The sequence below is a fragment of the Apus apus genome, chromosome 3 (assembly GCF_020740795.1).
Source record: "Apus apus isolate bApuApu2 chromosome 3, bApuApu2.pri.cur, whole genome shotgun sequence".
Classification (NCBI taxonomy): domain Eukaryota; kingdom Metazoa; phylum Chordata; class Aves; order Apodiformes; family Apodidae; genus Apus; species Apus apus.
In genome coordinates, this window is record NC_067284.1 from 109,939,001 (window position 1) to 109,954,153 (window position 15,153).

General features: G+C 38.9%; 1 protein-coding gene across 2 annotated transcripts in view; it reads right to left on the bottom strand.

Annotated features, from left to right (window-relative positions):
• Window positions 1-7,008: 7,008 nt before the first annotated feature.
• The window catches only part of PTCHD4 (patched domain containing 4), an 81,514-nt gene continuing 73,369 nt past the window's right edge, over window positions 7,009-15,153 (bottom strand). For both annotated transcript variants that reach the window (XM_051614208.1, XM_051614207.1), the window contains exon 3: window positions 7,009-8,642. In XM_051614208.1, the coding sequence (XP_051470168.1) occupies window positions 7,009-8,642 (1,634 nt within the window). The remainder of the gene's footprint in view (window positions 8,643-15,153) is intronic.

Sequence of the window (15,153 nt, forward strand, 5' to 3'; positions counted from 1 at the left end):
GGGAATGAGGGCCTCTATCTGAGTAGTGCACACTAACACTTCTGCTGCAAAGTCTCCCTTGACATAGAGTTGAAACCAATGGGGTGTCTTCCAAAAGAAAGTCTGCTTCAGGATGTTTTTGTAGGCCAGGAATTATCTTCAGCGTGATAAGTGTGAAAAAAGTTCAGTCCTTATTGATGAAAACAAACAAGATCAAAGAAGCATAATGCCAACATTGCAAGAGAAATAGAAAAAAAAATGTTTTGAACCAAGATTTCTGTATTAATGGAGATTTTTGTTGTGTAATGAATAACATTCATATTCAAATTCCCTGACAAAAAAAGTCTATCCATGACTGAATCTAAAATATTTCATGGCCTATTCTCAAATGGCTTATTGAAGGAAAAGTGATGCTTTTTGTCCTTTACAGAGGAACTCAGTGTAACATCCAAGGTACAGCTGGGAGAAGCAGTCTGACAGCAGAGGGCTGCCATACTGCCTTACTCTGGGATAGATCCCTTCACCAGCAAAAACTGTGCTAATCTCTACATCATTTTAGTACAGAAGCAGTGTAGACTCTGATGTGTGCCCAGGAGGATTAAACAGCTGATATTGCTCAAATAGTGGTATTGGGGTTGAAGTTAAGCAAGACACTGTTGAGGTATCATTACTTTTTCTTTAGTTAAGGCTGTATCAGCATTTTCTCTAGAACCCTTGTATAACTGAGCCTGGAAAAATGTTCTCTGAACAGAAACTTGGCACAAAATGTTCCAAGCAGGGGTTATATTTTCTTTTTGAGGGCATGAAGACATACCCATTTATTTTTGTTACTGAGACAGAAAAGCAGTGAAAAATGAGGCATTTCTATGATAAAAGCATGGCGAAAAAAAGAGAAAAGTCTACACTGAAATGAGGTAGAAAGAATAGAAATTTATGAGATAAAAAGAGTAGAAAAAAGGAAATTTAGCCTTAATTATTTTCTGAGTTTCCTTATAGATATTTTTCTGTCTGAAGAAAGGTTTTAGCTATTTGAGTGCCATTATAAATTAGCCAGTTGTGTACCAGAATCTGCACTTTGATGCATCCAAACATCTTACATTTATTTCAAGAGGGTTATGCTCTCAGAGTTTTCAAAAATAAACAGGAAAATTCTGAAGTGGTTGAGAGAACACACAGAAGATTAAAGTACAAAATAAGTGGAGCTGCAGAGGAAAGATAGCCTCAGGGAACTGGAAAGAGAAACTTTTTCTTTAATGAGGAAGCAGGAATGAAATGAGAATAATATGTGGACACAACACTTGGTAGGTCAAAGTGGAAAGAAAGAAATCAAGGAAAGACAAAGTTCAGAGATGCTTCATGCACTTTTTCAGCAGAATTTTGATTTCTTGTATGGACAAGAAGGCCAGATCCCTACATTTGGACTGAAAACCCACAACCCACCTCAACCTTGTGGTTGAGCAATGTCTTTTCACATCACTTTGCGTAGGGTGAACACCCAAATTTCACATTCCATCCTTCACTTTAAAGTAATGAAGAAGGTGGAAAACTTGAGGAAAAAAAAGTCTTGGGGATTAAAAGGAAAATCTTCCAGAAAACTATTTAACTCATGTGTCATAAGAAGCAGTTGAAATTCTCCAGTTTCAGGCAGGTGAGCTGATGTGTGGGGCTCTATACTGGGAAATGTGAGTGTCACTAATAAACACCTCTAAAAAAACTCCTAAAGTCTTCTTGGTCAGAGGTGCATGCATGTGGGCTGTAGTGATCACAAATTCCAGATTATTCTTTGGGAAAATTGTATAGTGGCACTCAGGGCCAAGGGGGAGCCTCTGAATATCTCCAGGAAATGGTGGTGATGCTGCTGCTAAGGCAGCAGAAAGCAAAGAACAGGGACAGGGAACATCCGTGTTTGCAGCGTGGTGTGCACCTTCCATCTCGTTCACAGCTTTGTCAGGTGAGGAAGCAGCTCTGCATCTCCTCCCCAAAGACGTGTGAAACCCCAACTAGGATCCCTTCTTTGCTGTGCATTGGAACGGGTCATGGGTGAGGCTCGTGCTGAGGTGGGGGAATCCACACTCACTTGGTCTGTGACATTGCTTTATGCAAGGCTATGCTGAAAAGAAGCATATGATCTTCTTTACACACTCAGGTTCCTGCACTGTTCTAACACCTTTTTGCTTGTGTAAGATGGTATGGAAGAAGAAGAAAAAGTTTGACTGTCTATAATTTGATTGCACTTCCCTCCACACAACATGTTTCATTTGATTTCCACTTCACCTTGGTCTTTCAGATAGCCTTAACATGTTTTTTTCATTTAGAGCTTTGCTGGATGATGAGCTGCCTCTTGGCAAAGTATCTCTTTCCCCAGCACTACAACACGTCTCTTGTTCAGTCACTGCCTAACTTTGCTTCCTTTCAGTGTTTCCTGGGTCATCAAATGAATGCTTGAAGTACTCAAGAACCCAGCATTGCAGTGAAAAAGAATGCATTAAAGTTTAAAATTACAGAAAAATTAATCAAAGAGGCTTAGCATGGTACTTGCATAAAGACAATAAGCCAAGTTCTTGTCATAGTGAAATATGGAATAACTCCATTGAAATAAATCTTAATTAGGCTTGAGCCACTACTCAGTGTGACTTAATTAAGGGTAGAGCAGTGAGAGCCTTTTGGGGAAAAAAACACTGACTACACCACTGCTTTACTTCATATTTCTTCCTCCCCCCTGGTTCTTTTCCTTCCTACTGGAGAAAATGTCAAAACTACAGTTGTTCAAGTGAACTTGAATTGGGATGGGGCAGCTAACACCCTAAATAAGAATTGTTTGGAATAAAAGGTTGAGTATGATAACCTTGAAGATAATCTATTTAAATTATACATGCAAGATGTCATGCATCCATATCTATCTTGGCCATAGAGAGCATGTTGCTTTGTCAGGCAATACATTTATGAAACACCAACTACTGGACAACAGAAGGTGAAGACTTAATTCTAATAGAAAATACCAAGAAATAAATTAATTAAGGTTAAAATAGCCTGCATGAGAAAATGAAAAAAAAAAAAAAAAGAAAAAAGATTTACCAAAGGAAAACAGACCCTCACTGCAGCCTCCTCCCTGCAGCATGCAACAGTGTCTCTGGTGTGTAGGTAGATATATTGTTCAACAAACATATCAACAAAGTAACAGGCTCATTTGTCTTGGTGTCAGTTCTTACCAGATTGAAAGGATGCAGACCTGGGGATACCGTGGCAGTCTGGTGACTTCAACAGAGTTATCTCAGCAATGAAGTCAAACCAATATGCTTTGTCTGAATAAAGGGAAACCAAGTAGGGAAATGCACACACTGCTTCCTGGCAGCTTATGTAGACCACATATAAAACCAGACATTAGGAGAATATGCACTATTTTCCAGGAGAGTTATGATACCTGGAAAAAATTAAAAATTCTATCATTAAGACCCAACATGCAGCATATATCAAAATGTCCAAGTGCTTTGCATGGGCTGTGTCCTTTCTTCACAGGTACTTATGCAGCTCCAGTTCAGCTGAACATGTGCTGCAGAAAAGGCTAGAATTTATTGAAACAGGCTGAAAGCAAAAAGAGCAAAAAAAAGGAAAGGTAATTAAAAATTAGGGACTCCCCATCTGCAAATGATTCCAGTGTGAACTGAATTATAGGGGAAAATAATACTTTTTTTTTTTTTTAGCTTGAGATGAATGTTTTCCTTGGTACACAGAGACTGATGTATTTACAGCAGTAATGGCCTTTCCTGGCAAATGATTGATAAATAAAGTAATCAAATGACATCCATGAAAGGTCTGGGTTTGTTTTTTTTGTTGTTGTTGTTGTTTTTTTTCTCCTTCACTCCTGCATTGACATAGAAATAAAAGTTCTAGTCCTAGAATATAATCCATATATCTTGTGTCTGGGATATACAATGCTACTGGGCATGCATGATAGTGAGAGAAAAGTTGGTTTGACATCTCATCGTATATAAGTTCATTTTTGTGAGTTTGCCCTCAACGTTAACATCATCTGTTTGGTTAGCTCACCATTCTCCTCTAGGACAATTCCAGTGCAATTTTGAAACAATCTGTTCTGCCTAAAAACCTTACCAGCCAAACGTAAAATTTGAGTTGTTACACCTGGGGTTTGTACCTAAAACAGAAGCTTGGGAGGTAAGTTTCTAAGGTTTTCTTCTTTTCTCTTTCACTTGCTAGTTGGCCATTTTAAGTGAGGTTAATATTATGAGATCTGGATGAGTCTGGATTGCTGGTGTCAGTGTCTGAACTCATCACTCTCAGCTTCCTTTATCACCAATGGAGAGAAAGATGCTTTTTTTTAAGGTGTGAATCATTTACTCTTAATGCACAGCTGTAAAATGGGTCAGAAGTGTCTTTTCCTCACCTATGACCATAAAGGGAGCTCAGATATAAATATCTGTGTTGCCAGTCTCCAAAGTTAGATGAGATGAATCCTGGCCTTGATGCCTTTGGAAAATACTGCTGTCTTAAGTACAATGCATGACAGAAATCCCTGGGATACACCTGGGTGGTACAAGAGAAGACCAACAAACTCCCCTCTGATGCATAGAGTGGATGTGAAAATGGACATCTCCAGAAGTGATACCCAAGGGTCACAGTCGTGTTGCAACACCCCTGGTTTTATATGGACAGTGGAGAAAAAGTACGAAGAGCTATGGGAAATGAAGATGGATAATGCACAATGTCTTCAAGATGTAAATCAAGGTTAGCATCTGAGCCATACCCAAGATTAAAACATCCCCTGCTCCTTAATCTTACTAAACTATTTAGAACTCAGTTTTGCAGCTGGATCTTGAATATCTGGGATCAGACCGGTAACCTTGATCTAGCTACACCTGATGTTTAGATCTGAATTCAAACTTTGGAAGCTTTACTTATCTAGAAATTTTACCTTTCTTTAAAACCTATTGCACACAAAGAGGTCCCTTGAACAACTGAAAGCTTTGACCACTCCTAAAACACAGAGGTCTTTTTTGACAAATGGTGATGGCAAAGTACAGAAACTATAAAGAAGAGTCGAAACTGCATTCCTTGGAAAGAGAAGCAGCTAATGGACATGAGAACTGGTGTTTAAATGGCTTTTTGCATTGCAGATGATTTTTCTCTGTCTCTCTCTAACCATGAAACAGTAAGAAGAGGTGAGACATGTCACATAATGAGCAATCAACTTCTTGCAGAGAGCTTTTCAATGAAACATATGTACATACCCTCACCAGCAAACTCTGCAGGTTTAAAACTGAGTTAAACAGCCACAAATAGACATGTATACACATTTTGGAAGGCAAACAGCTTCCAGACATCTTTAAAAGGTACCCACAAATAATACAAAGTAGACAGAAACACTCCATATAGTGAGATCTTTACATAGTGTCCTCATGGATACTATATATTCAGGAAGACATTGCTCATATAGGTGATGCTATACCATACTCCAGAGAGTAGAAAGACAGCCCTTTTAAAATACTGAGAGGGGAGACGGACATGACAAACTCCAGAGCAGAACTGGGCCAAGAGCAAACTGAAATGGCTACATCTGGTCTCCTCCCCTGTCTTGGGATACTAAGCTGTATAGTTTACAAAGCAGTGAAATTCATTCACAGTCCTTTACAGTACTATTTCTAGTGTCACATTGTAACTATGGATTTACTGCACTCTCCTGTGAAATTTCAATTGCCATAACAAAGCTTTATGTTGCAGATGATCAACGCTCCGATATTTAAGAATAAGAATGATAAAGACATTTCACCCTCCCCTTCCCGCAGGGGACTGATCTGTCTTCTTACAACTAGAGGTTGATTCAGCCCCATGCAAACCTTAACAAGGTCTTTTGTGTGTGGCAAGTATTTGACTGACATTTTGCTTAAAGAAGGGGAAAATCCCACTTCCTGCAGCATCTTGCAGGGACAAGCAAACATATCCTTTCATCCATTGAACTAAATATATAAGGATCTTATTGGGTGCTCCAAAGCTGACTCGGCTGTTACACAGTCACATTGTGCCTGTGCTGTGCAATCCATCATTACATTTAAAGCTCCTGCTTGATTAATATTCAGTATTTAATGTCAACACTGAGAAATTAGAAATAAAAAATGTTACACTGCAGGAACTGCGAATACTGCTGCAGTAGTAATCGCCTGGGTTAGTTTCATGAGATCTGCTAGTTCAAGGGGAACTTCACAATTCAGAAACACCAAAATATACGTGTGGCATTACCTATGTGACCTCTTGGGATAAAGGTCAGGTGTCACACTGAAAGAAACAAAATGTTAAATTTCCACATGGCTATGATTATTTCTTCACCTACATAAACAGTACCTCCATCCCTTAGCAGTATAGCTTTGCCATCCATATTCACAAGAACACTCCAATTGTGTTTTATGGATGCACGTGGCATACTGGAATTGGGAAGTACTTTGGCTTAGATTGTTTTAAACATCTGCTTCCAAAGTGCATAGGTTTTATCTTAACCAATTTGTTCAAGAAAATAAGAAAGAAATATAATGGCATTTTTAAATCTCTCCTGGTCTTGTTCCCTTTTCTCATTTGAAATGTTGTTGGTTTTTTTTGGCTTTTTGGTTTTTTGTTTCCATGGACAATTTTATCAAACACATCTGCCTTTTTTCCCTATTGTTTGCTTAACAGTAACTTTTTTTACCTTTGCTTCAGTCCTACATATGCCAGATCAAGCAATTCCTGTTAGAGCTACAGTTTGAGATTCAGGAACACTTAATGGCCAACAGACTCTTCCCTGGTGGAGAATGAGGATTAAAAGGAAACATTTGAGATTATTTTTACTTTCATTATTTTTGTTCAAAAAAGTTTGCACCTTGATGTGTCATGAATACCCCTTCTTGATCTTCCTTTGCCTTGTCAGACCTGGCCAGCACAAGCAGCTGGGATCTTTGCTCTATTTTCCCTGCGTCTCTGTGCAACGCTTTTTTTAAAAAGAGAATATACTATTATAATTATTATTATTATTTTCAAAGCCTTTCAGACTGCTGTAACATGATCGGGATTCTCCTGAATCTCTATGCATTCGATCTCTTCTCGCTCCTTCCTTTTGGCCCGTTTCTTTTTCTTGTGGTGCTTTTTGGAAGGTGGGAAAAAGGTTAGAAAGACGGGCAAAATAACAAAACAGTGCAGAAGTGTGCAACTGCCGGCAAGCAGCAAGCATTTGAACAGTGTGAAGGTCAAGTTTGAAGGCACAAAGAGAAGGGGGACCAACCCAATAAGAAAAGAAGAAACGTTCTGCAAAATGGCTGTCCCATGGTCTTGGAGGGAGTTCTTTATACACTGAGTTCGGGTGTGCTCAGTAGCTAGTACAAATGTATAAAGCAGGGGTGCACAGTGATCTATGGCAAAATTCAAAGTGTAGATAAGGCACAGAATAGAAATGCAATCCATGTCTACATTCCATAAGGTCATTAAGCCAAGGACACCCAGCTCTATTGAGGTGACACTGAGAATTAACCAGAAATTTCCCAGAGGATGAATAACCAGGAAAAAGGTCAGTATTAACACCAGCAGGATGCCAAAACCAGAAATCAGGACAGGCATAGTTACTGATAAACCATAGTGGTCCATGAAAACAAAGGTAGGATTGAACACAATGAACTTGATGCTCTGTATAAGAGAGAGTGGTCTTAGCTTCTCCAACAATTCTACTGCCTCCCTCTGTGTGTTTTCACTAGTCCTGGCCACCAGGTACAAACGAGAAGCAATGATGTTGTTCTCATCTCCAGCTTTGGAGAAAATTATGTCATTTTTGAAGTGCTGGAATTCTGGTTTTTTTAAAAAGGAGCTCTGGAGGATGCTGATAAAGTCGCTTTTGTTGGTTGCACTGATGTTACCCACTCGAAGGTACCGATAATACTGTTCAATCCAGGACACTGTATTGAAGCCCTGGCTTAATGTCTTTAGGTCTTCTTGCACAGTGCCATTCCAGTACTCCAGAGGTTCATAAATGTAGAAACCTATCACGGGACTGTAGTTGCTGAAATACTTTTGCTGTATGAGGGCATAGGAGACGCTTGGAGACTCAGTGGCAAGAAGGTTGATAATGTTGGCTCCATCATTAATCTGTAAGCAGCCCATAAAGGAGAAAGAAGCATAGATGAGATACAGTATCACCACAAATGGCTTGACGTAGATGTTGGTAATCCACTCATTGTAATGTTCTCGGAGGAAATGCTGGATGAAGTGATGCTGGTACGGGTTGGTCTCATGATGAGAAGTGTGCTGATGGCCATCGTTCATCATGGTCTGGAACCACACAGGTTTCCGGTCCAGGTATTCTGCTGAAGGAATTTTACAGCAGAAGATGCTGTGGTAACGGTTCTGCTCCAACTGGCCAGCAAAGACCAGGCAGGAGCCAAAGAAAGAGAAGATATAGAAGTAGTTCAACAGGATGGAGACACACATATTCTGGCAAAAGACTTTTACAGCTTCAATATTGGTGAAAGGACTTGCACCCATGCCAAAGGCTATGAAATACAAGGAGCTAGTCATTGTATAGGAGACCATAACATCTGAGTAGGCATCTGCTACCCTGTCCTTGAATGGAAGATTCTCCCTGGTTCGGCGCCATCCTGAAAGAAGTTCAAACACTCCTTTGGTTCCATGACCTGAAATGAGAAAACAAAAGTATGTACATGTCCATATGTAAAGCAGGTTGCATCATCCTCTAGCGTTTTCGTCCTCCAGCAGTCAAACAATTTTGTCAGCTACATTTTGTTATGATTTGGTCATCATTAAACAAATGGAAAATTGTGAAGTGTCTCCTACAGCTAGATATCAGAATTCATGTGCAGGTGCTTAAATTCAGAGTCTGAGATTCTGAGACTCTCCATGCTCAGTAAAGAATAGGTGAAATACCTTCTAAAAGACACTCATTGATTTTAATGGACGCTGACCTAATTCCAGAATGGACTACCTATGTAGGACAAAGGAGAACACTAATATTCAAGTCCAAAGTTCATTCTTGAAATACCCTGTGGCTTTCTGTTGCATCTTTCAATGTTTAAGGGATTCAATTGGAAACACTTACTAACGCAAGTAACATTTACGTCCAAAGAGTATAAATTAAAGGCATTATTTGAGAAATTAGTAGGTGTGACAAGCAAGGGACACCTTGGTTCTTCATTCTGGACAAAGGGCAAAATGTACTGCCATTAAGTACAAATAACCAGAATAATTTGGATGGCAATTCTGCATGAAATTGGAATTTTAGGTGATAGTACAAAAGTTTCCACACTATATGGAAACTGTCATGCTGGTGGCAATGATGGAGAGGATGGTACTGGCTAAATCACTGGTCCACATTAATTGTCTAGAAAGCTTATGGGTGTTTTCATTATTATGTCTTCTTCTTACGGCTGTCCACAATTCATCCCAGAGAGAAGGAATTCCCTTAGCTCACACAAGAGGACACTCAGAAGAGAGCTAAATGTGATCAGTGGTCCATAAGAGGCTCTTATTTTGAATTCCAACCTGAAAAGTATTTTAGGGCTGTAATTTTTTAACAAACTAAAGCTTAATACCTTTCATTTTATGCATCACAGTCACTGTCCAGGAAGTCTACAGCTATTAAACTTTTGGAGAGAATAGTAAAGTTGAAGCTATGCTTAGTGGGAAGGGTTTAACTAGTAAAAGTTACTAATTAAGTGCACATAATCACATAATTTATATGTTAAACATATATCTATACCTATATCTACACATATTCTTCCATTTCCCATCAGAGAAGTTCAATTTGCTGGAAAATATAAACATGAAAATTAAAAGCACAGCTGAAAGGATTTAGCTTTTAAAGAAAAATTTAGGCCAAAATTTAAAACCACATATTTGGATTTGGATGAGAAATGGGAAGCTCTTTGCATTTTGGATCAAAATCAAGATCCTCACAAAATTCTGGATACACACACTAGGAAACACACCACTGAGCAGAGAAAGAAGTAGAAGCAGGTTGCAGATGCTCCTGTCTCTGTTTACCTTCACTTTCTGCAGTAGAAATGCATGCAGAAAATTTACCAAAAAGGTAATTTTCTTGTAACAAAACCAGAAATATGACAACAGGGCATTTGCAAATGACGAAGTGTGTAATAATGAATAAAAGGTCTGTTGACTTTGTCTTTCCATTTAAGTTATTTGGATTCACACAGTTGCTTATGTTGCTGAAATGACCCGTCAGCCACTCTACACTGGGAAAATTGCACCATAAACTGTCAAGTTCCGTGACAGTTTATGATGACCTGTTCTGACCTGTTTTACTGCAAATTGGTGTCCCCAGTGAAAGATAAACAGTATTATGGAAGTCTTGCAGTTAGCCTGCTTTGAAATGCTGCTCTCCTGTGCATGAGCATTTTGGTTCAGGAGGGACCTTGAATTCCCTAGTGAGTTTAGAGTGAGTCTGTTCAAACTCTCAGCATGACTGTCTTGCACACTGTCACTTTTGGGCCATCAAACAGAAAAAACTGGTTCCCTGGGCTGAGTAAAGCTGCAGAATCCAGTGACTTGGAGGCAATCTTATTTTATGCTTTAAGCAAACGTGTGGACCAACCTGTCCAGTCACCACTTCTAGTGCCCATATACTGGTGTGGCTTTATTTAGTGGTGTAGGAATGATTCACTCTCTTTTGGCATAGTAGAGCACAATGATCTCCCTCAGATGTCTGTGCTCACTCCCTCTCCATCTACTGATTGATTTTAGGTGGTTCTTTTCCAGACATTCCTGACAAAGATCCCTTTAATGTATGACTTTACCACTTAAAACTTGTTCACATCCCATGTGTCCGTAAAACCTCTCTTCCCAAACCAGCTCCTGACCTCACTCTTGCCCCTTCTCTTCTAGTTTTAGCCACTCTTTTCTCTATCTCTCTCTCTCTTCTTTTCTTATAAGGAAGGCTGAGGGGATGAGTAGTAGCACAGAATTTCTATATTCCTGGTGTAATTCCTCCAGTCTCCCCATCCCATCAAGACTCTTCCACTGAGTGATCACACTGAGCAGAGATGCTGTTTTCTACCTCAGTTTCCCCTTTTCCTTCCTCCCACTTTCCCAGGTATTCTGCTGTCATCTAGAAAAAAAATAAATCTTGGTCTACAGATCTCAAAATTTAGGGTCTAGCTAGAACTTTGAGAACATCTTTCCCCTCTGACTTCTGTCTTCTGCCTTTAACAACATGATGGTAGCCACATGGGTTGAACCAAGGATTGCTCTTCCTCTGTCTAGTTGACCTGACAAAGTGCAGGGGTAGATTTGCAAGAAAAGCATGTTGGAAACAAAACAGGTATGGAGTAATTATTTTCCATTTCAGCTTCAGAGATTTTTACATTCAGCCAAAAGACCTGCTGAAATCAGAAGCTGTATTTGCAATATGATGTTTGGAGGCATTGAGGGATCTTTATTCATCCTTTATTTATCCATTTCTAAATCCACTCATTCTTTTGGCCACCACATCCTTCTTCTGCCAGGAGCTTTTTAACTTCATTACCAGCTGAATGAAGGAAGGACTAGATTTTGTTTATTTCAAATCCTCCGTCAGTGTGGCTGAGCTAAGCAAAATATAAACCTGTTGGACCATGAGCAGCATCCTTAATAAAACCTGCTCTATGTATGTGTCCTTTTAACCTGGGATCTTCCATATGAACAGTCCCAGTATCCCTCATCCTTCTGACACTTCTCCTGGAGCACATATCCACAGCTGGGCATGTGCTCCCTTCCTGGCTGCATGTGTTAATTTGCCATCTGGTTGTTACCAATAAAGCATAAAAATACAAGCTGAGTTCTGCCTCCCCCTTCTTGAGAGGAGACACTAATCTGGGATATCTACCTCTTTCTAGGCACCAGTTTTCACAAAGCTTCTGGGACTGCAATAGCCTCTGAAATCTCTGTCCCTCTTCCAGGTGTGACTGAATTGGGCATTGCATGCAGGCAGTGCAAATGCACAGAGAATATAACTGTGGGAGCCTCTTGATAGGAATCACAGCTAAAAGTCATTGGCCAAATAAACCAAACAAAAACAATCTTGAAAATGTTTCAAGAGATAGCATGGATAATTGCAGGTTTTAAATTGGAAAATGATCAAAATAAGTCCTTTTGCAGAAACACTTTGTGTTATGAGGGACTGGCACTTTCCAAAGAAGCCTTAGGTGAAACAATTCTCTGCCAGCTCTGTCAATAACTTACATTAATACTGAACTTTCTTTTCTTGATGCAAAATCTCACTTTCCTACCATCTGCAGGGTTATGTACAGAGTTGCATTTTTGCCATGTTATTTATGTTTACATTTTAGTATATCACATTCTCAGTGACGAGCACCGGGGTTCATTTAATCTTAGGGTAGGTAGGCAATGACTAACAGAAAGGGGTTTTATTGAGAAACACATGTATGCAAAGACTACCCAAGACTATACATTAATGTGTATGCACAGACTTGTGTTAATACTGAAAATTAAAATGCTGTCATGAAATGCTAACCTTTTTTTTTCCTAATAGAACAAGAAGCATTTTAAGGAAATAAAATATTGATATTTGCAACTTCTTTGAGGATTAAAACTGGCACTGATTTTCATACAGAAATGTAAAATTTCCACTTACTCCTCTTTTACCAATAACTTCAGCTCTATCACACAAACACAGGAATTGGGGAATACACAGCAGTAATTCCTTTGCTGCCAGAAAAAGAAATCTTTGCCTGGCTGGTTTTCCCACATCATTACTCTGAGAGCAAGTTTTCCAGTGAGCCTCTGTTGTTCTCTCCAGACAAGCAGGTCTATTCCCCTTTCCCAACAAGGGTGCAAATCCATTTAAAAAACAACCCAACAAAACATTTTCTGACATTTCTGAAAAAGCAGACACCACAGTCAATCTGTAAAATTCTGTTCCTTGAGCTTCATCACTAATGTCACTGACAACATTGACAATGGAGTTAAGTTCACTGAGCAGTTCTAGGAAGGTTCACAGGGTCTTTGCCTCTGGGTCAAAACTGCCAAGTTTCTCTGGTACTAACATGACATGAACAAAGTACAGCAATTTTTCATTTGCCAGGCAGGCAATGGCCTATGACTACTTAAGAAGAGAGGAGGCAACATACATTTTTATTCCATTACTTGTGAGATCAGGAGAGCAAATAAAGGAGGCTGCAGAGAAGGTGGAAATGGATAGATTTTTCTTCCCCTAATTTCAAAACAAAAGGTTAATCATGAGCAGATATTTTAAATAAGTTTGAAGGGAGCAGAGGTGAAAACATGAAGAGTGAAATAACAGATTGAAGACCATTTGTCTCAGTTAAATTTATCCAGTCTGGAAGAATCTGGAGAAATGAACCAATTAAAAGCCGAGCCAAAGCCATCTCTGAATAATTAACAATCACCTTAGAGAATGAATGTAGATGGGATGATCCTAGAGGAATGGAGAGGACAAACACAGTATCCATCTTCAAAAAAGAGAAAGACCTTCAGAACATAGTGTTCATCAGCTTGGTTCCTATCTCAAGAGATATCAGAATAAGCAATTGCAAACTGTGTAACCATCATTGAGAGGATAGGAGAGTGATGAGAAAAAGCTAGTACAGATTTATAAAAAAGAAAATAATCTTAAGTCAACTTAATTTCTTGCTTGGAAAATTATCTGAATGGAAAGATTCTTGTTGATATTTTCAGTTAATGAAATTAACTTAGGGAATTTGTGTGTGAAACTAACCTGGGGAGAAGTTCAAACCATCTATAGAGCAAGACCTTAAACTTGGAGAAATGAATAGAAATCAATAAGATTAAACTTAATTAAGACAAAGTGAGGCACTTTGTGGTAGGGAATCAAGTGAAAGAAATGCTCAATAAGACATAACAGGTGAAGGGACAGTCAGACAGGAGATTTAAAGGATATGGGGAACTTCCAAAGGAATAAGTAAAAAACAATTCTGTTACAACATGTAAAAAGCTGAACTAAAAATAGTAATACAAAATCTTGGAGGCTTACTCTAGTATGATGGAAGCATAAACTGGAGCACTGTTCTGAAATGGAGAATGATACTTTCATAGAAACATAGAAAGGTTTGTATTAGAATAGACTTTTAAAGATCATCTAGTTCAAGCCCCCTACTCTGGGCAGGAACATTTAAAAGAAGAAATGGCAAAAATTAGGGTGAACACCTTGGGGGATAAAAATAGCAAATAGTGGCCTGTTTATGAAATATGAAAAGCACAAAGAAAGCTGAATGATTTGGCCTTTTCCCCATATAGACCAGAACGCCATGGAGACTCTGTAACATTCAACATGAAAAAAGTTATTATGAATAGGACAGCAATTAATTGTTTCTCATTTCTGCTGGGAAGAGGAGAAACAATCATTGACTTCATTTGCAGAAAAAAATTATAGGTTAAATATCAGGAAAGGCAAAGCTTTCTTTCTCTGAGGTTCATTAAACACTGGAACACACTACTTAAGGACATCATAAAGTCTTCTTCGTTGCAAGTCGTAAAAGAAAAAAAGTTTAGATTATTAAATGTTAATGGAGGTGCTAAGTATCCACTAAGTGAAGTGGCTTCTGTGCAGATTCCTGTTGCCTTTTGCACCATCATACCTAACTTGGACTTAAAATGCTTAGGATTACTTAAGCATAAAATACAGTCTCCTTTTCATGTTGTCTTAACCAAAACATGCCTTTTCAGTGTTAATCTGTTGCTTTTGCCACAGTCCATTAACTTCTTGGGATAGGAAATTTGTCTGCAGTTTTCACTCAACATAGTATCTGCTGAGACCTCAGTCTGAAGACAGTGGACGCTGCTGGAAGGAAGGGTTGGGTGCTGCTAGCTTTTGTAAACTTTCCAGGAAGGAGGACCAGCACAAGTCTGTGTAATTTTTTTGGGTTAAGACATAGAGAAGACTGCTATAAGTGACAGCAGTCGATATGTTGTTATTCTTGTTGCCTAATATATATTTCAAAAAAAATGGCAATGGATATTGTAACAAGGCTGTTAATCACAGGAAAAAAAAATCACAGGGCTTTCAATCACAGAAAAAAACAGAAGCCTTAGAAGGAAGTGCCACAGCACAGCTTTACTTAACATTGCAGCACTAAGAAACCCAAGTGGTATATTCAGTTTTCATTATCAACCACACCTATAATCTTGTCATGT